This window comes from Homarus americanus, unplaced genomic scaffold (assembly GCF_018991925.1).
Source record: "Homarus americanus isolate GMGI-L3 unplaced genomic scaffold, GMGI_Hamer_2.0 scaffold2539, whole genome shotgun sequence".
Classification (NCBI taxonomy): Eukaryota; Metazoa; Arthropoda; class Malacostraca; order Decapoda; family Nephropidae; genus Homarus; species Homarus americanus.
Window position 1 is genome coordinate 3,178,908 of NW_024725489.1, and position 27,064 is coordinate 3,205,971.

A 27,064-nucleotide genomic window follows, 5' to 3' on the forward strand; every position below is an offset into this window, starting at 1 on the left:
AACCGGGTCTGCCACCTCCACGACCTTGAAGGCCTCCAGGTGGACCTTGACGCAGGCCTCCACTGCCACCCATGCCTCCACGACCACTGTTTGGACGACCCATTCCACCATCCATCCTCAAGCGAGCTTTCTTCTCCTCAACATTCAACCTGTGTTCACCATTAAGGTGAATAGGCTGTGGAAACAAAATAGATACATTTATATATATAAATAATAAAACTTGTTGCAAATTTATATTGCTATCACATAATATTATCAAAGGATTTCGATTAAAATACGAGGAATTTCTAATCTAGTTTTTTCCTGCTTGTGCCAATTAATATAAGCTAATTTTATATACACTGTACTGCAATAGTCTCTTCACATATATTTTTGTCTACATTGCATTTGTTCCTGTCTTATAAATACCTATTAACTTATTTACTTACAGCAACATTACAGTACGTACCTTTCTGAAGTTGTAGCGCAGACCTTCAAGTAACTTACTATTCTATCCTAATAAGTTGACCACTGTAACAGTCATATTTATATACTGGAATTAAACTTTATTAAAATTTAAGACCATCATCAGTATCTATTGGAAGTTAATTTTTTGTTATTTATTTTTTGTTTTGTGTTTTCATCTGCATCCTTTTCAGTTATTAGGCAAAACTTCATTCACAGGCATAAATTTTTTTTTTAACATCTCAGGGTGAAATACATACATTCAGAGAGTATCATATCCTTGCCGCTTTTAAAAATTAAAAAGCACCACTGTGTAATAGTGTACACTCATTGTCATATGACAGTGGTCCCCAACCTTTTGTAGGCTCTGGCCCACATTTATCATTGTAAATATTGTGGAGGCCCAAAAACATTGGATCTGCATTCAAGAAAAAATATCTCATATACTGTACAGTTTTACAAGTCTAACTCTTACCAGCTACATACTTTTTACATTTACTCTTGGTTGGACAGGACGTGTGTATTTACCCCCGTGAGAAGGCTGGCCCTCTCTCTGGGGTAATACACGTCCTGTACATGACAGTTGTATCAAGTTATTACATATTTTCATTAATTCCACATTTACAAAGAATCCCAAATAATCAAACATTTTCTAATGAACCCTTGCGGGCTCCATAATATGGTTCCGCAGGCGCTTTCCATGCTAGTTTTGGTCAGCCTTGATTACTTAATGGCAGCTATTGGGTAAAACTAGAATGGGATGTCCTCTCCCCTGCTCACCACCACAAACCCAGGACAATAGCCCAGAAAATGCAAGAGACCAGAGGATGGACACGGTTCTAGTGACCTGTTTGCCATCAGGAATGCTTGATGCCCTTCCCAACACCAACCTGCAGGGTGGGACCAAAGTAAAGCAAGGTTGTAACTCCTTGAGGTAATCAGACTACTCACCTACCTTTAAATTGGGCAATAAAAAAATAAAATAAAATTGCTGTTCATGTTTCCATCTTTCATTCATTCATTTTCATATGCCCAATTACCCCTTATTAAACAAACACACAATCATTCACAAAACAGAATAATATCTTAAACTGAAAATGTTACTTCTATTAAATCTTTATACAGGTATCCCTCGGTTAATGATGGGATCCATTCCTGAAAACCTAATGTTAAATGAAATAATCGCAAAATGAGGATTAGCGAGGTATAATATCCGTGGAGATGGCATATTGATACCGGAGTCGAGAAAATCAGTTCTGGTTGGGTTAGACAACCGCACTCCATTTCTTACCCCAAATAATCCCGCATACAATAATTTAAAGTCTGGTTAAAAAAGGAACCTATGGGTTATAGCGACGACAGCAGAATCTTCCACTCTTCACTGGGAAAATTTTCAACGCATCTTACACGGAGCTGTATTTATTTATGCACCAAAGTATACGTACAATATAATGTAAATAATGTAACCCAAAAATATAATGCAAAATATACTACTGCTGTACTTTACTGCATATACTGTACTCACCAGCAGATGCTGTGGTCTTGAACCTAGAGTAGGCAGACACTGTCCACTCATTCTGGCACGTGGGGACATGTTGGAATATGATGCAATCCCAGAACTCCAAGAAAATTTATTACCAGGCCCAGAACAGACACACTTGCAGAGATTTTCTCGGAATAAAAAAAAGGCAGCTGATTTTCAACCTTGAAACTCATTCAGACCCGGAACAGAGAGAATTTTTCCGTAAAAATTCAAAGCCAATTTCGATTCTGGGTATTAGAGGGTTCCTGCTAACAGTGAGTCCAGCTAAAGAAGATATTACTACTCTAATTTACTACCAAACATATGACAAAAGTTAATAAAGTATTGTTTTGCTCTGGTACATTATGTTATGGGAAGGAGTAACATATGCAACCCACGTGGGATGCATAGGAGGTTTTGCCCGTCCCAGGTGATTGACAGGCTAAGCAGTTGAACATGTCACATCACCCAGAGGATGGTTTATGCGTGAAAGAACTTAATCTAGTACATAAAATAATATATAATGTACCAGTAAATGTGAGGAATACCGGTAAATAAAAATAACAAAGAAAAGACAAAAATTCTGCTTAGCATTTTAGCAATCTTGTCAACTACACATGAGACAGCGGAGCTGTGACGGACACCCCACTGCCCCCTTCTTCACTCTCTTAGCTAACATTCATACACAACAAATATTTAATTCCTTAATGTTTTGGACTTTACGATAATTATTTTTTATTTTAAGCACAATCTGTATGAAGATTGTGTGCATGTAACAGAGTTAAAAGAAAAACTATATCTACCTGAAAATATGAGTTGAAAAATAACAATAATGCAGCTCACAGCTTGGCAGGAGGCTGAGATACCAACACTGACCCACCCCCCCTTCCCACAATTGCCTGGACGTAAGAAATTTTTATTCTCTTATGTTTTTTATCTTACTACAGTATATATATTTATTTGATTTTTTTTTGCATTTTCTGTATGAAAGACCGAGTGTGAATGTAAAAAATAAACAAATAAAAATGTATGTTTATCATGCACATAAGAAATGTTTATTCCCTTTATGTTTTTTGTATTATTATTATTATTATTACACATTCTGTATGCAGAATTGTGTGTGCGCATAACCAAATTAAAAAATATTTAGAAAGTTACCAGGTATGTTTATGTACCCAAAAATTACGAGTTGAGAAATAAATATGACATAACTCCTACCTCAGCCTGGTAGGGAGAGTGCAAGGATATGTGGCGACTCCAGCCAACTCTCGGGGGCGTGCGATTTGAATTTTTGTCCAGACCCAAATTCACATAAGTGGGGGAAGCTTTCGTATCTCAAAATAGCGGTTAAATTTAGGAAATTCGTATAAGTGAATTTTCCTATCACGAACGTTCATATCTCAAGGGAACCTGTACTACAGTATACTGTCCATGCGACCCTGGTCCCTAATAGCCTCAAATGAGGAGTGCATATAAAAAAATATGCGGTGAAACTTACCTGCTGGGAACACATCCCCTCCTAATTACAATGATTCTTTGGGGGAAAATTGTCTTGATATTCACAAATTTGTTATTCCTGTACCAATATACACAAAACAAACTAAAATGTGAATCAAAACACAGCTCTTGTGTAACATTCAATATTAGTTTTACCAAAAAATTGTGATGTTACCTCATTATAACAAAAAATTTCATCAACTCTTCCACCAATAAAATGACATGGAATATGTAAGCTTACCAAACCTCCACTGCAACCCATGAAATTCAGTTCTTATGATCATTTTCCTTTATAAATGTAGTCATTGAAATTACAATAAAAATGAGTTAAAACTGTGATTCGATATTAATGAAGGATTTCATAAATCATTGTTATTATTATATAAGCCTAATAACGGGAAAATTTTGCAGAGGTAATAAATTATAGATATTAACAACCAAATTTACAAAATACTAAATGCCTACTTACCCTACTGTGAAGAGCCCTGGTAACAGAACTTTCCTCCTCAAATGTGATAAACCCAAAATTATGAACCTGTAAATTATAGATATTAATAACCAAATTTACAAAATACTAAATGCCTACTTACCCTACTGTGAAGAGCCCTGGTAACAGAACTTTCCTCCTCAAATGTGATAAACCCAAAATTAGGAACCTGTCCCTTTGGACCAGTCTTGCCCTTTGCCGTATTTATGCGAACGTCAACTATCTTGCCGAATCTAGAGAACTCAGCCTGAAAAGATAGAAAACACACTTTATAATTTGCATGAACAAACACAGACTAAGTTTTTACTAATAGAATATTCTCCAAAGGTGAACAGAATAATCTATTCAAATAAGAAACCTTTAGGTCAACTCTTGATCTTTTGCCACCCGTGTCCGCCGTACTAATGTACAGTAGGTGCTTTTAAAAATTTCATTAAAACTTTACACAAATATGTTGTGAGAGACTTTTGGCATAGAGCTTTTTTTAACAATAGAGTAGTGTGGCATAATAAACATTGACAGTGGACACAATTTTAATAAAGGAACTGTCAAGAGTATGCCAACTAGGTTTCAACAGACAATTTATGGACAGCTGACCACAGCAAGTCCCAAAAAACCAACATAACAGTGCTTTAGATATTAATCATCGTTTAAGTAGAAGGCCAACAATCCCATAGAACTGAGTGCTTTATGATTTACCTTTTATATATTAAAACTAAACTAAAAATAACATTGAATCTTCTTTTCTTTAATTTCCTTTAATATAAAGTAATTAAGTATGGTAACAGTATTATCAATGTTTTTTCTGTAGTAACAACGTCGTATGTGTTTATAGTTTTAGAAACGAGACATTCAGTAACTTAAAAGTATTGTTCACAATATAATGTAGTATGCATCATTTTCACTTTTATACCCTTTCATGAATGGGTTACCTCTCCATGCCATAATCATTTGGTGGTGAAGAGGGATCCCCCAGGAGGTTTTAGTTGATTCGATTTCTTAGGCAGCCATCCAGAGAAATAAGAGTGGCATTGCCAACTTATTTCATCGAGGGTCTTAATCTTATCTCCAGTGACCTTCCAGCTGAATTTCTCAGCAGTTTCTATCTGGTTTAGGTATTACTTCAGTTGAAGTACTGCCTCTCTGGGGCTTCTTTTTCTTTGCAATATGGATGACAAGCTAGTAGGGGATTAACTGGGTTAAAAAATTTGCTGGCAATGAGTGGGTGGGTGTCAGCTATCTCACCATATTAAGTATGGAGAAAAATTAAGGCCTTTATTTTTGCAGCATGGTGGTCTTGGAAATAAATGGTGATAGATGTGGCCAAAAGTATCTGAGAAGGGATACAATATCTGCATCTGCTGAGGCTGACAATACTCATGAAAGGGTTAAATGTAACACAAAGCATGATATTAAAAACAGTGAATGCAAAATATATTTTACATACTGTATATTTGACTTCTAGTTAAATGGTTACCAGATTGAGATGTAGCAGATGGGTATGTTCCTAAAAGTCATGTGAAGGAGTCACATGAGGTGATCTCTAGCCCACACTCAATAATAACACACAACATTTCCCACCACAACTTGTTGACCTGACACCATTAAACTAAGCCTGCTGTTCCACAATCACCTGACATGGTTAAATCCACCATGTATATCAGAGCTAGGTGAAAGGGTGGTGACCTAAATAGCCAATGTTGGTGACACATCAGGATACAAAAGTGTGCAAGGTGCAAAAGTCTTTGGGTCAAGAAATATAGAAGGTAAAAGAATACTCGAGTTTGGGAATGCACTGAATATGGTTAAATGCAACATGTTGTTTTAAGAAGGGTGTTTACATGGTCAGATGGCACAAAAACCTATTTTGACAAATTTATCCAGTTGTCATTTTGCTTGAGGAGAACGTGTAGATACAGATGACCGGGGTTCCAGAAAATATTACATGTGGCTTACAGGGTACCTTGGCCAATAAAAAGGATGGGAACCACTCATCTAGAAAGTAGACTATGACCACTCTAATGTAGGTTTATTCGGGTCATGTTCATATGCCAGTTATAAATTTGAATGGCAATGAGTTGCACCAAACTAGATGCCCAGACTTCTCCAATTTTAGTGATTCCAAGCAAAATATTATCTCCAATTGCTTGAACAAGAAGTTATCCCATAGGTGCCAGACCCATTAAAGACACCTACCTTCAGTTCATCTTCCCCTGCTGTGTGTGGAAGGTTTCCTACAAAAATCTGTTGACTGTCAGGCACTGGAGGAGCTCGCCGTCTCTCTTCACCACCCACACTCTCTGATGTAAGAAATAAGGTGATATTATTTAATTATCATTTTTTTACCTCATACTTAAATAATACAGTATTAGCAACCTATACTCAGTCAGCTATTTGGTATTTTTTCATGCAGTAGCTATATATTAAAGCCTGTGCTGAAGACTGGGTACATACAGGTTGGGTGGACCCAATGACTATGAAAAGGGGAAGGTATAAGAATAGCTGTGTAATGTAACTTTCCGAACAATGTTTACAGCAATCAAATATTAGATGAGCTTACTGGCATTATTAACAAAATTATATTTTAAGGGTAAAAGAAGTCAAACATTCATTGATACTGCAGAAGTTGTAGTTGGGACCAAATTTCATTGAACAGCTTTCTATTTTGAACTTAGAGAAAAATTTCTTGGATACTAGCACGAGATACAGCGCTTATTATATATTGCTCAATGGTCTTCATTAAAGGTTACTGTCTGACTAAAATATTCCACATACTTTTCCTAAATCAACATAAAATGTGCTTGACAGTAATATATGGGAAGAATGGGATACAAAAAAAGAAAAAAAATTACATGTATTTGTATATGTAAATGAAAGCATTGGGATAGAGCCAAGTACGGTTTGCGAAGGAGGTACTATACAGTGACCCCTCGTTTAACGAACACCTCGGTTAACGTAATTTCGATTAACGAACTGCCTTCCATAAGGATCTTCAATTCGGCTACGAAAAAAAATTCGGTTAACGAAGTTCTTACGAACCGACCTCAACATGTTTTCGCTTGAACTGACCGGGCAACCAGCTTTAGTATCAGTCCACCAATACATTAATCGGTTCTAGGGCTTAAATTCCTTACTATTTTAGTAAATATCAAGAAGTTTATACTATTCAATAATTTTAAAAGTTTAATATTCAATTTTTTAGTCATTTTAACAATTATTGAACATAATTGAAGGTAAAGTGACTAGTTTAATGCGCGGCATCCAGCCTCTTAACACAGCAAACAGGAGTTAGTCTCTCTCTGTTTTCACTGGAGGTAACATCTTGCTTGAGACTCTTCAACTAAATGCTTTTTTTCTGTATTTCCAAGCAAATTATTGGTCATTGAAATATATTTTACATATTGACAATATATAATGCAGTGTAGTGTTGATTTAAAGATAATAATCTTGAATTACACCAGAGCTAAAATTTTATGGGTGAAATGGCGCCATGGGGTGACTTCTCTTCCACCCCAATGCCTTCTCTTCTTCCTTCTCCTCCACCCCCATTCTAAATCCCATCATCATCATCATCATCATCCAGGAGCCTTCTACATACACACCTCAAAGTAAGTGAACTTTTCTACCATTTTTGTTGAATTTAGGAAATTTTCAGTGAGCTGGAACCAATTACCTAAAAACCCATTGAAACAATGGTTTCGGTTAACGAACGACCTTCTGGAACGGATTGCGTTCGTTAACGGAGGGGTCACTGTACAGACATGCCGAGTGAAATGAAAGTGAAAGATTGGTAAAGAGAGCATAATTCAGAGATGGTATAGGGGGGTAGGAAACAACCAAGGAGATGGAAATGGGGAATAAAAAGCCTGAAACTATGGGGATGTATAACCAGGGAGCAGCAGTGCACTAATGACAAAAGCAAGAAGTATTGATTTATTGGGATGTCAGAGCAGTTTAGAAGGAATGACTGAATGAGCAAAAGGAGTCTTAATTTTTGCTCTTCATTCTGGCCACCCTTCAGCATTGTGGAAAAGGGCTTGGGAGGATAAAAGCTTTATAAATTGATCTTTGTTTCAATTTAGCAAAGAAATATGTAAAGGGGAACATAAAAAAGTTTTACCATAAAACTATTGAAGAAAAGGACTAACAGTAGCAGAATAAAAGATACAGAGGTAAGTATAGTAAGCTGAGGGAATATTCTGATGATTTAATGACAGGCAATGTTGGGAAATGGTGGCAAATATTTCATGTCTGAGAATGGAGAAGAAAGGAGGAAACTTCAAATACTGAAGATATATCTAGGGAGAGAAAAAAAAAGGTGAAAATACATTTTTAAACTTAAGCCAGGTATCAGATTACTTGAGGTTATTCCTGTCATTAACTACCTCTTGAGAGCTGCCAAGGTATAAGGCACCCAGAGAAATAGATTAATCTAAAAACACCTAAAGAGAGAATGTCTACATAATGGCATCCCTCTACATTAGAGAAGTTAAGGGGACCAAACACCTACCCAATTCTGAATTATCTTCACTGTTGGGCCTGTACGGGCGGTCTCTTGGCGGTCCTCGTCCTTGTGTGCTCCTAGGTGTCCGTTGATTATATCCACCTCCTGACTGAGGCTGATTTTGAGTAGTATTTGCACCAGCCGCTGATGTAGCACGATTGTTTACTTCAACTCGGTTCTGGAAAAAAAAAGGGGGAGAAACTGATGATATGTTATATAAAAAAAAAAATTAATCTCACCTTTATTTTCATCTCCAACGTAAGACTCTCAAGAGAAGCTTGAATTTAGTATTCTACTTTTAGTAATGATTCATAGCCAACATCATGTCATAAAAATATATCTTAAAACAAATTATGTTATAGACAAGGTTTTGACCTTTGATCTTGACACAAGAAAACTTTAGTCACCCAAACAAATCGAAAAGAGATCGACAATACAATAGTGTCACTATAAATAAACAATACAGTAACATCGGCTCCCATTTTCTTCATTTAAGAAGCGTTATACAATGAATATGGACAGTATTCAAACAATTATTACCTACAAATTCTGACTAATCTAATTTCCAAATCTTCTTTTCATTTGGGCAATTTTGGAGGGGTTACTTATTTAATACATAACCAAATCCTGTTTTCAGTACATCTATTCTGAGAAAGCATAAGTGAACAAGTGAACTGACTGATAAGAATAAAAGAGTTTTAAGGCAAAACAAAGTTTACAGTGCCAAGAAAGTAAAAATAAATTCAACAGTGGTAACAATGTATGGGTAAATGAGTAAGCCAAGTGATAAGAACATATGGATGAAGGAATTAACAAAGTAGTAACAAGGCATGGGTGAATGAATAAGAAAGGAATGGTGAGAAAAAGATTATAAAAAAAGAAAGAATATGTGAATGAGTGAAATAAGTTGAAAAGGGTGAATGAATATATGATAATAATAATGTAAGAATGAAAAACAGAATGAGCTAATAGTGGGAAAAAAGGGAGTGTGTAGAATACATGGAAGAATTCATTAATGGTAAGAAATTCAATAAACAAAATGTGATAAAGGAGTTAAGAGTAAAATGAAAGATATGAATGAGTGGATAAATATAATGAACAGTGAGAACAGGAGTGAAGTGGTGATTTAGCCAATGGGTAGTGGTTAGAATGAAATTTGTATTATGAAAATCATCTGAATATTAGATCTGGATTGAAAAATAAATAAAATAAATAAATAAAAATTATTATAATAATAAATTGTAAATACAAAATTATCAATATGTTTTTTTTTTCCATTTACAGTGACACATCATATTCTCCGAGTTGTACAATGCTTGATGGACAGCTTCAATGTTTTATGCATAAGGATTACAATCAAAAGCTGATGGACAGGAGTTCTAATTCCCCCTCCTGTATACATATATGAAGGTTAAAGGTCATGATCGGCTCTCATTACCCCCAATATCCTTACTCTGGATCAGGGGTGTGAAAAATTTTGAGGCCAGGGGGCCAGATTGAAAACAAGAGTTCCTACCAATTATTTTCAGTACTGTACTAAGATTAATCTTTGCAGATTTAATGGGTGTGAACACTACCCTGGAACATCATCCCAATGCAGTTCCACAGCTATGAAACTCAAACTATGTCCATTTATTTGGGAGTTAAGTCTTATAATACTGTATATACTGTATGTCCTGTCAATTTCATCCAAATCTATTGATAAACTCTGTACCCACTAAAGTCTCTTGAGAAAACTGCACTTAAATATGGTCAAGGGGCCACCCTGAGACCCCCAGTGGCCACAGTTTCTCCACCCTAGGTCTAGATCGAATCAAAATTGAGATATAAAGCTGTAAATATTTTAAAATTGCCTCAAGAACAATTTAACATCACCATTATGCTCACCAGCTGTGGATTCTGTTGTGGCACAGGTGGTGTTGTTTGTGTAGAAGGCTGCTGTGATGCTGTGGATGCTGGTGGTGGGGCAGGAGCAAACCCTTGAGAGCTTTTAAACAAATTTGCAAAGGTCTTAGGTTCACTTGAGGCAGGTTGTTGAACTGGATCAGGTTGAGGAGGGTCTGGGTCTGGGGTTTCCTTTTGTGGAACAGCTGGCTCATCCCAGGATGAACCTTGGGGCTCTGTAGTTGCACCCCAACCGTCAGGACCAGGAGAACCCCAACCCTGATCTTCCTTTGTGGAGAGAGAAGTAGCCTTCCATTATATATAAATATATAATATATATATATATATATATTATATATATATATATAATATATATATATATATATATATATATATATATATATATATATATATATATATATATATATATATATATATATATATATATATATATATATATATATATATATATATATATATATATATATATATATATATATATATATATATATATATATATATATATATATATATATATATATATATATATATATATATATATATATTATATATATATATATATATATATATATATATATATATATATATATATATATATATATATATATATATATATATATATATATATATAATACAAACCAAACTACTGTACATTTAAAAAATATGAAAAATTAGTATAACCAGATGAACATTATCCTATATGTTTTGTGACCTCACTTTTTCCGGGGTAGGTGGATCTTCTGGTACAGGTTCTGTTGTTACCGGTGCTGGTGGTGTTGGGGATAATGGTGGAGCAACAATTGGTGTAGGGGTTACAGTAGTTGCAGAATTTCCTGTAGTTGGCACTGGAGCAACCTATACAAACAGAAATAAAATCTGAACCACACTGAGAAGTATTTGTAAAGCAATGTTTAACATATTCAAATATAGAGTCCCAGGAATAATGTCCTCTGATAAACTGGGATGCCTTATAAAACCTTTGAGGCCTAATAATAAATCAATATTCATTTCAAAATAAGAATGGCCTCATTATGAACTAAGGCATGTTTCCATACCCTTCAGATGGCAGTTATAGCATTAACATCTAAATTATTATTAAAATGTTTTCAAAGGCCCAGAAACATTCAAAAGGTGTTGAGATGAAACTACTCCATGACTTTCTTTAACAAACAGAAAATGCAGGGGTCAATCAGTGAAGTGTTAGTCATATCTAAGATGATATAATATCAGAAAAGCAAAGCCTCAGGTTCCTCTTAACCACCATAACAAATTCTCTGTAATGATTGAATTAATTTGCAATAAAAAACTTTTGTTGTAGTTTGGTTTCAGGTTCTATACATCTATGCACAAAACAAAATTAAATTCTCACTGACCAATGACAGGCTGCTACTGTATTCTAAGAGCCTAAAAGATCTCAGATGCCCTCCCACTGGCTTGGATAACTGCAACTCAGTTGTGTAGTACAATACAGTGGGCCCTCAAATAACGAACGGTTCGATTAACGAATTACCTCCCATAAAGATCTTCAATTCGGTTAACGAACAAAACTTTGATTAACAAAATCCTTACGAAATGCACGTTTTGTTGTGAGCATCATCTGATGGGCTAGACTGCCAATTCAGTAATCTGTTCTATGTTTACATTCGTTTCCAGTGGAGTAAATATCAAGAAAGTTGTGTTCTTTAATATTTGTGCATTTGTTATATTAAAATTATTAGTTATTTTAAAATTTAGTTAGCATATTGATATTATATGCAGCACAGGGAACTAGTTTTTGTGCGCCCATCAGCCGCTTGACTCAGCCACCAGGCGCCAGTTTGGCTTTGTTTACAGTGGAGTGAACATCGATTTTGTTGGGGTCTTGAATATTTTTGCATTTTTACATTAAAATTATTGGTCATTCTAAATTTTTTTTAACATATTGTTAATATATAGTGCAGTGCAGTGTTGATTTAAATAAAATAATCTTCAATAACACCTAGTGAACTTAAAATTTTATTGGTAAAATTACATCATCAAGCATGGGTCCCCCGAAAGGTGATTTCTCCTTCATCCCCACTTCTAATTCCCATCATCGTCATCATCAACCAGGAACCTTCTACATACACACCTCAAAGTAAGTGTACTTTAATGCATTTTTTTTACTTTGTATGTACCGTATATACTCGTGTATAGTTCGAGTTTTAAGACCAAATTTTTAGGCAAAAAATTGGGGGTCGTCCTATACATGCGTAATAGTTTTGTTAGGTTGAACCCGTGCATGATGGGAAGGGCGAGGAGCAACTTTTAGCTTCAGACATGAAAAATATTTACCATTTACTGCCAGTAAACAATGAAAACGTAAAATATGTACCAATTAGTAATGAAAAGTTGTGCAGTTCCTTCAGCAAATGAAGCTCACCAACTTACAATAGGCTAAATTACCTTATAACGTGCTTTCAGTAGTCTATGTTGAAGTTCTTAGCACAGGCTAACTTATCATATCATATACGGTATCACAGTTCTCATTGATCTACAAAAAATACAGGTAATAAAAACCTTTTCGATATTTCACACTTAATATAATACCCGGTAATCTACTTCAACCTCCTATTGTTTACAACGACGCATGACGCATCACGCACCACCAATTGTATCAGCTAGACAGTACACGTGTTTTTCGAATCGTTTTCAGTTAAAAAACTGAAATATCACATGTATATTTTACCTTAACTGTGCCTGAATGAATATATTCTCGGAAATAAATAGTAGTTTTGCTGAAACGTGATATATTTTAATGTAAAATAGGATAAAATACATGACGAAAACAAAAGATTTTACCTAACCTTCCGCTGTTCAAGAAAAGTTACTCGTTTTTTTAATAGTTTTTGGTTAAAATATTGTTATATTACAATGGTATTCTATTCATACTGTGCTTGATATAATGCATTCACGGAAATGTAATATTTTTGCTGAAATGGCGTACGTATTACAGTGGAAAGTGGGATAAAATCATGACGAAAACAATGACTTTTGCTTTCTTTCGTTCAAAAGATGTTACCGTAATCGCTTTTCGAATGGTTTTCAGTTAAAAACCTGTTGTATTACGATAATATTCTTTCCTAATTGACTTGAATAAATACTACGATACCATATTTCTGAATATTTTCATTAAAATCCATCAAAATCATTTTCCTTGTCATCGTCTGCAGCACCAAACAGCTTCTCCCAGTCCTCTCATTGAACAGGGCTAGAGGGTATGTGTTGTTCGAATCGTTTTCAGTTAAAAACTATTACATCACACGCATATTTTACCTAAACTGCGCCTGAATGAATATATTCTCGGAAATAAATTGTAGTTTTGCTGAAACGTGATGTATTTCAATGTAAAATAGGATAAAATACACGACGAAAACAAAAGACTTTACCTAAGCTTCTGTTCTTGAGATGTTACTCGTTTTTTTAAGTTTTCGGTTAAAATTCTGTTATATTACAATGATATTCTATTCATACTGTTCTTGATATAATACATTCACGGAAATGTAATATTTTTGCTGAAATTACGTACGTATTACAGTGGAAAGTGGGATAAAATCGTGAAGAAAACAATGACTTTCGCTTTCTTTCGTTCAAAAGATGTTACCGTAATCGCTTTTCGAATGGTTTAGTTAAAAACTGTTGTATTACAATAATATTCCCTCCTAATTGACTTGAATAAATACTTGAATGGAAATATTTAATATTTTTGTTGAAACTACCCGCGTTTCAGTGTAGTGTCGTAATAATAAATAGTATACAATTTGCCTTCGGCACTCGTGTTTCAGGCACGGCGAGCCTCAGTTTATAGGATGTAGAGCGTTTTTAGTTAAGGTTTTGTTGTTCCATTACCCTCAAAAACGTGGGTTGACCTATAAACGAGGAATATCATAAATTAACGATTTCTTGGTCAAAAAATCAGGGTCGACCTATAAACGAGGGGGGGTTATAGACGAGTATATACGGTACTTTTCTGTGAGTTGGAACCAATTACCCAATATCCCACTGAAACAATGGATTCGGTTAACAAAATTTTTGGTTAACGAACGAATTGTGTTCGTTAACCGAGGGACCACTGTACAGTATCAATGTTTTGTTTCACATGCACACAAATATTTTTTTTACAATATTCCTTCTACATCTAACAGTATTTAAACTGCTGCAAACATGCTTCCTTAAGAGCTTCACAAAAAGAAAATAAACAGAGAAACGTTCACACTAACATTAAAATTGCATCTCAGAAACTGGAGAGATTTTAACTAGGCTGTGAGATTATAAGAAGACCCCACGGCAGGTCTTTTAACTCCAAAAACTTCTCTAAATTCCCAAGATTTTAACAACCATGTGCATAGACCAGCCATAGAGAAACAATTAAAATATCATTACAGTGGTCCCTCGGTTAACGAACACAATTCGTTCCAGAAGGTCGTTCGTTTACCGAAACCATTGTTTCAATGGGATTTTGGGTAATTGGTTCCAGCTCACCGAAAATTACATAAAGTAAAAATAAATGCAGTAAAGTACACTTACTTTGAGGTGTGTATGTAGAAGGTTCCTGGTTGATGATGATGGGAGTTAGAAGTGGGGGTGGAGGAGAAGAGATAAAAGAAGGAAGTGGAGGGTGGAAGAGAAATCACCCCATGCTTCATGCCGCCATTTCACTCATAAAATTTTAAGTTCACTAGGTGTAATTCAAGATTATTTTCTTTAAATCAACACTGCACTGCACTATATATTGTCAATATGTAAAATAAATTTCAGAATGACCAATAATTGTACTGTAAAAATGTAAAAATAGTTTATGTTCAAGAGAGCCACAAGCAAGATGTTACCTCCACTGACCAGAGATACAAACTGACGCCTTGGTGGGTGAGTCAAGTGGCTGATTGATGCACCAAAAACTAGTTTCCTGCACTGCAATTATGTTAAATAAGTGTTAAAATGACAAAAAAATTTAATATAAAACTTGGAAAATTATTGAATAGTACAACCTTCTTGATATTTACTCAAATGGGAACGAATTTAAGCCCTAGAACCAATTACTGTATTGGCGGACTAATATTCCAGCTGGTGAGCAAGCGAAAGCATGTTGACATGATTTTGTAAAAATTTTGTAAACCGAATTTTTGTTCGTTAACCGAATAGAAGATTCTTATGGACTTGGGTCCACACAATTGCTCCGAGAACCTTTCTGACTTTGGATTTGCCGTTCCCAGACTCCTCCCATGTGTGAAGAAATTAAAGGGAGGGGAGGAGCAGCTCAGAAACAGGTATAATGAACTATCTAGGAATGTTAAGAAAAATGTAAGGAAAGCAAAGAGAGACTATGAAATCAAAATAGCAAGAGAATCCAAGGCGAATCCCAAGGGATTTTTCCAGGTATATAGGACAAATGTCAAGGACAAAGTTGGGCCTTTAAAGTCAGGGAGGGGAGAATTGATAAATGGCAGTGAAGACATGAGCAAAGCATTGAACAGCTACTTCTTATCAGTTTTCACAGAAGAAATTTGCGATGAAATTCCGGAGGTGGAACTGATATTTAAGGGAAAGGAAGAAGAGAAATTAAAGAATATCACCATCAGAAAAGAGGATGTTCTTAAGAAGATAAATAAACTAAAGAACACAAAATCCCCAGGGCCGGATGAAATTTTTCCTCGAGTCTTAAAAGAGTGTAGGGAACAGATTAGCGGACCCCTCGTAAATTTATTTACAAAATCATTAGACACTGGAGTTGTGCCAGAGTTGTGGAAACAGGCGAATGTAGTACCCATATTTAAAAAGGGAGACAGAGCATCAGCGTCAAATTACCGGCCGATCAGTTTGACGTCAGTAGTGGGGAAATTTCTTGAATCAATTATAGTAGATAGCATCCGATCGCATCTAAAGAAAAGCAAATTAATCTACAACTCTCAACATGGGTTTACAAAGGGAAAATCTTGTCTAACAAATCTGCTAACGTTTTTTAGGAAAGTCTTCGAGGTAGTAGATAATGACGAAAATTACGATGTTATTTACTTAGACTTTAGCAAAGCATTTGACAGAGTACCGCATCAGAGGCTTCTGAGAAAAATTAAGGCTCATGGTGTCGAGGGGAAAGTTTTAAATTGGATAAAATCATGGCTCACCGATAGAACGCAGAGGGTCAGCGTAGATGGTGTTAAATCTGAGTGGGGCCGTAACCAGTGGGGTTCCCCAGGGGTCAGTACTAGGCCCACTCTTGTTCATAATCTACATAAACGATTTAGATACTGGGATCAGCAGTGACATAAGCAAGTTTGCGGATGACACCAAAATAGGGCGGCAAATTAATTCAGGGCAGGATGCAAATGCATTACAGGAGGATCTAAATAAACTGCAGGGGTGGTCTGAAAAATGGCAAATGAAATTCAACACCAGCAAGTGCAGCGTACTTAATATTGGAAGAACAAATACTTATAATGTATACAGCCTGAACAACATCAACCTAGAGAAGTCGACTTGTGAAAGAGACCTAGGGGTACTTGTAAGCCCGGACCTACGGCCTAGAAAACAGTGCGTTAATGTTCGAAATAAGGCAAACAGAGTATTGGGTTTTATATCTAGAAGTGTAAGTAACAAGAGTGCAGAGGTCTTATTGCAACTATATCTTGCGCTAGTTAGGCCGCACCTCGATTATGCGGTTCAGTTCTGGTGCCCCTATTATAGAATGGATATAAATTCACTAGAGTCGGTGCAGCGAAGAATGACAAAAATGATTCAGGGACTTAGAAACCTTCCATATCAGGATAGGTTAAAGAAACTTAACTTGCATTCCCTAGAAAGACGAAGAGTGCGGGGAGATATGATAGAAGTATTTAAGTGGGTGAAAGGAATCAATAAAGGGGATATAGATAAAGTTCTTATAATATCCGAGCAGGATAGGACTCGGAGCAACGGATTCAAGTTGGATAAGTTTAGGTTTAGGAGGGAGATAGGAAGAAACTGGTTCACAAATAGGGTGGTGGACGAGTGGAACAAGCTTAGCAACTTTGTAGTAAGTGTGGGAACTCTGGAAAGTTTCAAAAGGAGGCTAGATAGATTCATGGATGATAGAGAGTGGTAGTAACTCTCGACAGGAGCTGCCATGCACAGGCCAACCGGCCTATTGCAGACTCCTTATTTTCTTATGTCACTCGACGTAGATGTGATGGTTCGACTATTTATTATTGTTTCCGCTTCACACTGCAGTCGGTATTCATTCAGGAATTGTGTCCCCAGAACTGTTCTGAGAACCTTCTGACTGTTCAAATTTGCCATTCCCAAACTCCAAACGTCGTGCTGCTTCCCTTTCTTCATGGAAGGTAATTCGTTAACCGAGGGATCACTGTATTCCCTTTTCTGCGTTTTATCTTTATTTATTTTTTTATTAACTTTGCCAACATTAGGTCAGGGTTTCCCTGGGTCCTATGACCCAAGCCTTAGATAAGCATATTTAAGTAATTCTAAGCGAGCTATGTCACAAAGTTCATTAAATAAATCCGAAATTTATGATGGTTGCTTCACCAAGATCAATTCCTAGGATTGCCCAAACCAGTAAGGAGCTTTAACTTAAAAAAAATTACCCCTTTGTACTGTAGAGCTTACAAAATACAGTCTCCAAGAGAATGTCATGACAGCTGCCAAATAGAGATTCAAACCCAGCATTATCTGAACAAAACAAGTCCTTAAGCTTTGCCAAATGATAAAGCGAGCAAGGTTACATCAAACCATTTGGACTTCAGAGGGTACACAAAGTGGTATGTAATGATCATGGGACTGATGGACAACGTAAGATAAAACATGATGGTATAAGGTCAATACTAAACGCCAACAGAGCTAATTAAAAACACGCGGAATTTGGGAGTGAGCTTTGTATTAATATAATGCAACACTGATTTCTTCAGCTTCCACTATTTTTATCTAAGACTAAGTAATTACTCAAATGTTTAATTTTTCACTCACCTCCCTCACAGGCTGTGATGTCTGGCTTCCCCACTCGCTCTGAAATATAAATAAAAAAGTATTTTTATACCGTCTCCCATAATCTATAGAGTGGTAATCCGCAGGCAAGAAGGGTTAGTTTATCACAAGCAACAAACTGGCTAGTGTCAGGTCTGTGCATACTATATTAACATCTTATCAACCCTGCCGAAACAAGCAATTGCACTAGCACCTCATAATAAATATGTTGTCCTTAGTACTTTATGCAAGAAATTATGAGTGTTATCATGAATATATCTCCTGTTTTCACAATATTAAGCAATAACATTGTATTTATCTGCCTCTAGTCAGGCATTGTCAAATTGTCAACATTTCAAAGGAACCACCAAAGTAAAACAGTAGACGTAAGGTAACAGGAGTTATGACCTCAAATGACAAGGGTTACTGCCACTGACACCAGATTATAGTGAAGGGGGCTGAAGTTAGGGTAGGTGATCAAAGGTGCTTGGCTGATGCAAATTCAGCACACAAAGAAATTAAACATCAACAAAACCACAAGACAAGTTTGCCATCAAGTAACCTAGATGGATACTGATATACTGTATACAGTACAAGTAAGTTTATTTAAGGGATATTGTGCAAAATTTTTATTTTGCCTGTTCATCTGACCCATTTGCATTCTTCTTAGATTCACCTTCAAAATCAAGACAGTTTTCCTTTAACTGGACGGTAAATTGTCGAACCCTCTTTTTAAAGGTTAATATTTCAACCAATCTTAATGAAGGAATGCACAGAATTGGTTTACCAATGCATAAATACAGTAAAATAAATACTGTACATATGATATTCTAGGTTGCCGCAAAGCTTTGAGATAAGTTAATTGTTATTGGGATAAGTTTTGATTCTCTTTAGAATGACAAAGGTTGCTTATAGTAACAATTTATCTTTATAAATTTTATTCTCTTCCTTCTGTTATTTCATTCATTGAAACGAATGACCTAAGATTTTCAAAGGCACAGCACCTGGGACTGATAAGGCAGGGAGGCAGAGGTGATACTTGTCCAAGGTTCAGGTCAGGTTATTGTGAGAAAAGACTATTAGGAATCAGCTGTGATGTCATAGAAGCTGTAGCATATACTTAGGCTCTCTTAGGTCAGGTTATTGTGGGAACAGAAAAGTCAGAGATCATATAAGCTGTGACATCAAAATGTCGTCAGTGTGCCTGTGTAAAGAAGAAAATCGTAAGCCAGGCTTGTGAGTTTGATGCCGAAAAAAAAAAAAAGCTTCCTGAAGCCGAGGCAGGCTTCAGCCCCTCAGCCCCATGTCTGCCCCCTACAGCACTGTTAGGAAACAGCTAGTGGGGGAGGGGGGGAGGGGGAATTAACACATCATGGCTTAATTATCCTAACACATAGTTTTCCATGGCTACTCATATTTTTTTTTAACAGGCTGCTGTAGCGACTTGAAAAATGGATCCTAGAACTCAGAAATTTGGAATAAATTCTTAAAAGAAATTAACTTACTGGTACAGGTGTAGGGACTTGTGGGGCAACTGGAGTCTGGGGAGCAGCAGGAGGCGTTGGCTCTGGCTCAGGAGGATGAGCTGATCCGTTGACCGTGGCAGAAGGAGCTGTGAAATTTTGAGGTGGCATTGGAGCATCCAAATCTTCTTCGATCTCACTGCCAGCCTCATCCCCACCCTCCTCATCACTGAACACCTGTCAACAGCCATGAATATATGGTTATATTAAAAGGGGTGCAACTATCAAATCTACAAATGGAAAACCTCTAACTATGAAGCTTTCCTACCAGTATTTTCCCCATAGACATTTCCACTAAACAAAGGACAACCAGTGGATTGTGATCTTCAGGTGATGTATGAAGCCATATGTTTTGCACTTTCTATTGCCCCTAATTAAACAAAATTAAGGAGCCAACCAATTAACTTAAGTAATCAGCACAACTTGCTTAACCCTTTGGATGCGACATGCGGGTAAACCCGCCCAAAATATTATATTAATTAAATGCGACAAGCGGGGATATCCCACGGCCTTGAAAAAACTTCCCCAAATGAGACGACATGCGGACATATTATGTATTGAGGTATAGGAGTATTTCTTGAATGCAATATAGCTTATTTTTGTACTATTTTGTTTGATATTATCTGAATATGTAATACATATCTAAATTTGCTGTTTAGTAACCAAATTGATATAATTTATTTGCCATATACCAGACATTGATTTATACCAATTTCCTGCATTTTTGGGTATAAATGTCATTTTTTCTCTAAAATTTGCACACATATGTGAATTTTTGTTTCAGATTTGGAAAATATACTAAAAGTTCTCTAGGAAAAACATATAGAAAATGTGATTATATGAAATTCATTTTTGGCAGGATAATTGACACTTTTCAGGAACCGGCGCGAAATTTAATTACGCACCTAAAGGGTTAAAGGGAGCATCTGGCCTTAGGCATAAGTGTTTTAAATTTTGGTCAATCACTGTGATATTCCTGCCATCGGGTAAGGACATGTACAATCGGGATCAGGAATTCGTGATACAAACAGGCCAGAGGGTAAGCAGGCCGTTACTAGACGGTGAGTTGCTGTCAAAAATCCCCACCAAAACACATTTAACTTGAATGATCTAACAACCATAGCAAGGGACACTACCGTTTGGGTTAATGGGTTTACACATTGTCATTGTGAGTGATCATCCAAATTACACTTCAGGAGAAAAAAAAAAGGGGGAAGGGGGAACATTACTTACTACTACTGTACAATATTGTCTGATAAATGTGATTTACAAATGTCTTAACATTCCATCCGTGCCCTCCTCCCCAGCACATACCAGCCAACGTGCGGCCATGTGCGTGTGTATAGTGGTAAGATTCTTTTAACTCAAAGAGCATACTGTATTGCAAACCCAGGGCAAGTCTATTCCTGGCTTTTCACTCCAAAAAACTATATTACAAGACCTGGGGAATATTCACTCTTGCAACAATAAGGGTGTACAGACTTCCTTCTCATCACTTTCCTCAGCACAAGAACAAATACAGGAACTTCTTTCAAAATTCTCAAATAACTTCACCTTCATTAGCTTATACTGTATGGACTGGGTGATCTACCATAATAATTTAAGTCTTCAAACCTTTATAGAAATGCACTGTTCAGCAAACACACAAGTCCAGAACCTGAACTAACACTCAGGTTAATCACAACTTCTCAACCTTCAATTACTAACCTCATCTTGGTAGCGAAAGATGTCATTATGTACATAGTACTTCTTGGGGGTTTGTGGAGCCAGTACAAAGGTCTGCATGAATCGTCGCATGGGATTTCCATTGTTTGATAACTCTCCAGTTACCTAAAAGAAATGTTTGTCATGATTATTACCAAGTAATACTCACAAAACAATTAAGTAAAGTAATACTGAACTGTTTGACAATAGTATTCACCTGTGATTAACCAGCTGCCACTAAGAAACCTCAAATTTCCTATGTAAGAAAGAATTAGCTGCACCAAAACCTGTATACAGTACATTATAATATCAGACCATCCCTCATACCAAAACCAATTTTATCTTCACTATAAAACAAAATTAAAATTTGTACAGTGCATAAGTAAATGATACCCTGCTAAACCAACTTTGTTACCAATTATATTTCATCGAAGAATAATTTCCTCTCTCCAATATTCTTAATAATAAGTGGTTTAGATTTACAAGAAACTTACCCATCTTATAATTACCCTCACCCCCCCAAAACAAATCTGGAAACACTGTCTGCCATTGACCACGTGGTCAGCTGGTACTCATTGGAGCTTGTCGTACTCAGCATGTCGGCGCCAATGTTACTAATCAGGAATTCAATGACCAGTGCTGACAAAACATAGTATCAAAGGCCAATCCAGTCAGAGTGGGTCTCAATCAGGTCAGGGCAGGAGTCAATATGGTCAAGATTAAAAAATTGACTGCTACACTGTACATGTTTTTCTATAACTATATCTTGGTCAGTAACATCTGTGCAGACACATTAGTGCAATATCAGTTGTCTGGACAAGTGTTGGTCAAGAACTGTACCACCTTCATTATACTGTACTGTATAACCTGGATCTTATCTATCATTTAGTGTAATAAAATAGAATAAAAACAACTATAATTCTAAAATATTTAAATACACATTCTATTTTCACTACACTACTTAATACACTCGGTAAGTACAGGAGCACCACAGTTTATATAAGGAAATTGCACAACAGTAACGTTCCCTTCAGCACATTTTTTTAATTATAACATTTCATACAAATGCACCTTATATTAAGATACTGTATTCAAACATAAATCTAAAAATTACTGGTAAATGGAGTGATTTGTTCATCTTTGACACTAGACGTTGGGACGACGTGAATAAATCCTGTGTACTAAAAACCACATGTTTTACGTTTACTGTGTTACTATGATCATCATCATAATTAAGCTGCTACTAATATGTAGTGTATAGATTTATAACTAAACTTAAATAACTTTTCCTATGTCAAATAACCTCAATCAGTCCATATCATTCTTCAGACTTTGGTAAGGGGGCATCTCATTACGTAGACCTGACAATAACACTTATCTAATCTCTCTCTGTACTCGACATTTGCTGGAGAAAAAATCTAAAAACGATTTGGGTATAAAACTTGATAATGTGCATTACAAACACACCAATATAGAATTCATTGCCATAATATTTTGACCACGGGGGTTAGTTAAACTGACCCACTATGAACTCTACTTTGTAATGCTTTTGCGCTACCATTCACAGGATGAGAATGGGGTGCACAATTAACTAGCTGCTGTAAGTAGCAAAATTAAAATTAAGCATGCTAGTATCACACTTGTAAACACTTGAGACAAAATACCTGAATAACTACTCCATCACCGAGTGTGGCTTGAGCGTCAACCATTCGGATCTTGGCATGACAGTCACGGAAGTTGAGGCTCATGATCATTTTATGAATATCTGCTTGGCCGATAATCGGTTCGCTCATGGAATTGTGGCCCCCATGCAGGAATGACGAATTATTACTGAAAAACCTGAAATAAAGCAAAACACACATCAAGCAACTTCCCTTATTAACCTTTTCAGTTCAACACATACAGTACCTGTATATACTTTGTACATTTGAGACCCGAGTCCTATGTATGGTAAGTACTGTACAAGATACAAGCTCATGTTTCCTGCCATGCTTCAAATATCCTGAAGCAGCCATGAGCCATATAATGATGCCATGTCACCAGCAGTAGTAATTCACTCTCAGAAATTTCAGTTGCTTAGTTACCCTACAAACACCATGGTGGAAGGATATTCACCGGATATACGTACCTGGCACTCGCAGGAGTGTTAGCCATACATAAATAGATACAAACATAAATGCAAAGCAACACAGGAAGGAATAGACAATTTTGATATAAAGTAGTATTAAAGAGAAACATGATGATGATGAAGTGAAGCTTCAGTTTATAAACAACCTGTTGGCACAGAGAGATGTTAAGAAGACATAGTAGCCAAAATTATCATACCACTACCTAAGGAAGCAAAGGAACTGCAGTTGCTAAACAAGACCTAAGTTTTCTTTCTTTAACATAATGTTTAATTAACTTTAATAAAAAACAAATAAAAAAGTAAAAAAAAATAGTGTGTGAGAGCAATATAAAGTGCAAGGAACTGAAGGAAGACAACCAGGGTTTGCCAAGGTTGTGGTGTGAATATTTTGTAAATGAAAGGTGAAGAATTCTTAATGCAATTAAGTACCAACAGGAAGTAAATATATATACAGTATATATATATATACAGTATATATATATATATATATATATATATATATATATATATATATATATATATATATATATATATATATATATATATATATATATATATATATATATATATATATATATATATATATATATATATATATATATATATATATATATATATATATATATATATATATATATATATATATATATATATATATATATATATATATATATATATATATATATATATATATATATATATTATAATAATAATAATAATAATAATAATTAACGGTTTATTGAAAAAATTCTGCAGCCCGAAGGCTGAAAATATACATTGGACATAAATGACTTATTACATACATTGGTGGTTTAATTAAAGCCTTCATTAGAGAAAGGTAAAGGAACATACAGTGAACATACAGATTAATGTAGGTGTTGAACAGCAAACTCGTAGTGTAGTAACTCCCTCCCAGATGGTGTTAGGAGGAACTCACGTGGTGTAGTAGTTCCCTCAGATGGTGTTATGAGGGACCTGGCGTGGTGTAATTCCCTCGCAGATGGTGTTATGAGGGGCCTCACGTGGTGTAGTAATTCCCTCACAGATGGTGTTATGAGGGACCTCACGTGGTGTAGTAATTACCTCACAGATGGTGTTATTGAGGGACCTCACGTGGTGTAGTAATTACCTCACAGATGGTGTTATGAGGGGCCTCACATGGTGTAGTAACTCCCTCACATATGGTGTTATGAGGGGCCTGACGTGGTGTAGTAATTCCCTCACAGATGGTGTTATGAGGGGCCACACGTGGTGTAGTAATTTCCTCACAGATGGTGTTATGAGGGACCTCACGTGGTGTAGTAATTCCCTCACAGATGGTGTTATGAGGGGCCTCACGTGGTGTAGTAATTCCCTCACATATGGTGTTATGAGGGATATGTGGTGTAGTAATTCCCTCGCAGATGGTGTTATATGAGTGAGGTGTGGTCTTAGGCCTTCCTATCATAGACGGATTAACACATCGCTGGTTGTTGTTGGGTCTCACGGGCCGTTATCACTGGGTACCTGGGACCTCACTGTGTGAAGGTTAACTTGGGTACGACTGTTACTGTTGAGTTGTTCTCACTGACTTAAGCTCTGTTCACCACTGTTCACCTCTGTTTAACACTGGTTCCGTTCCCTTCCTAAATGAAATTGTAACTTCTGGCGAGAACTTGTTGATATTCCGGTGGGGAGGAAGGTTCAGGGGAGGGGGTTGGTATGGGCCAACTTCACAGTTGACCTGGCTGCTCCGAGAGGAGCGCCAGGTACGTCTTGACCCTTCGGTGGTCAAGGATAAAGGATGTGTGTGTGTGTGTGTGTGTGTGTGTGTGTGTGTGTGTGTGTGTGGAATGAAAGAGAGAACGAGAAGCAATATACAGAAATACATAATATTGTGACATTATATTTATATTACTTTTGAAGCAAACTTTAGCAAAGTTTTAGTCTCATTACTGTACTGTACTGATAAATTAAATAAATTATTCATATGCTGTACTTACCGATGAAGGTGCATGGGGGCCTTGTTGAGCACCGTGTAGTACTGGCGCACAAATTCAAGGCCAACGCATTGCGGTGATGGAGTTTCCATGACCATCCTCTGCTATAACTCCTGCAATGAAAATATAAAGAAGCCTGTTAAAAGAAACTTGCATAAACAGAGTACATCTCCAGAACAAGCTCTTGAAGACTAGCAATTTAACAAGGCACACTAAAATGGGAAAAGGTTTTAAAATTTTGCTTCTAAGCATACACATGGATCCTTCCATCTTTATACTGTACTGTATGTTTGTGGATATCAGCATAAAGCATCATGTCAGGAATAACCCTACAGATCCAGCTCCCCTCAGCACCCAAAAGAAGTGGGGGAGAGATACAGAGTTGCTTATAGACTCATTTATAAAATGAGATTTCATGATTAATTCTCCCTTTAAAACCTTTACTCTGGCATGAACTGTTGAAAAGGCTGCAGAACTGGCAAGTACTTTTTAACATACCGTACCATAGCAACATATAAATCAGCATGTGGGACACAACCAAATCACAAATACTGTATTGTGATGTATTTTGTGAATAAAAATTTATTGGAAACTCTTGATAAGGAAAAAAATCTGTCTTATGACAGGCCAATTACTGAAGACAGTGTAAGAAGTAGGAGCAGCCGTGATAAAAAGAACCAAGCACAAGGAATTATAAAGTGTACCTTCAAATACATAGAATAGAAAACTCCATCTTCATAAGTATGTACTGTATCATAAATGTTTCAGTGTGGATTACTAAATACCAGGATGAAAACAATACAGTACAGTACTTCCTAAACACAACATCCCTAGAAAAAGGTGTAACGTCTGTGACTACAGCTCCTCACCGACTTACCCGATGGGGTTAGGACCCAAATCCAGGTCGTAAGTCATAAATGCTTAAATAATACATAGAAAATCTAAAATGGGCATCTCTTTTTCTTCTCAGCACCACAAAACTTTCACTTTTAAGCTTGCCAGCCATTTTAAAGTGAATTACAAACGAAAATTTTGTCAGTACACAGAGCAATCACTGACGTTGGGACTCGAAAATACGTAATTTGACAAATTTTTGGTACGACTGAGGTGGTCGTATGTCCGGGTGGTCGTAAGTTGAGTAGGTCGTAAGTCGGGGAGGAGCTGTATTGTTATTTCTGAAGTAAAGCATTTTTGATTATCCAAGTAAAGTGAAGGTCTTAGGAATAACAACTCTTCAGACAAGACACAATAAGACAGATGTCATAAATTTTCAAAATTTTTTAATGGATGGAAGACATAAACCTAGATAATGTTTTCATGGTTACACGACCTTCACAATTTAATCAGGGAAAAAAAAACAAAAAACGATTGTACACTGAAATGCAAGATACAGTATATCA

The 27,064-nt window shown here is 36.2% G+C and overlaps 1 protein-coding gene across 5 annotated transcripts in view; it reads right to left on the reverse strand.

Annotated features, from left to right (window-relative positions):
- Positions 1–27,064, reverse strand: part of LOC121864991 (ras GTPase-activating protein-binding protein 1-like) — a 36,432-nt gene that overhangs the window by 2,179 nt on the left and 7,189 nt on the right. For 4 of the 5 annotated variants that reach the window (XM_042364254.1, XM_042364253.1, XM_042364252.1 and 1 more), the window contains exons 2-12: positions 25,668–25,777; positions 23,222–23,396; positions 21,561–21,683; positions 19,836–20,030; positions 18,334–18,372; positions 11,077–11,214; positions 10,342–10,626; positions 8,461–8,632; positions 6,147–6,250; positions 4,054–4,197; positions 1–175 (exon numbers count right to left, since the gene is read on the reverse strand). The exon at positions 1–175 is cut by the window's left edge and continues 2,179 nt beyond it. In XM_042364254.1, coding sequence (XP_042220188.1) covers positions 1–175; positions 4,054–4,197; positions 6,147–6,250; positions 8,461–8,632; positions 10,342–10,626; positions 11,077–11,214; positions 18,334–18,372; positions 19,836–20,030; positions 21,561–21,683; positions 23,222–23,396; positions 25,668–25,762 — 1,645 coding nt within the window. In that variant the 5' untranslated portion in view covers positions 25,763–25,777. The other variant, XM_042364256.1, reaches the window with a different exon arrangement.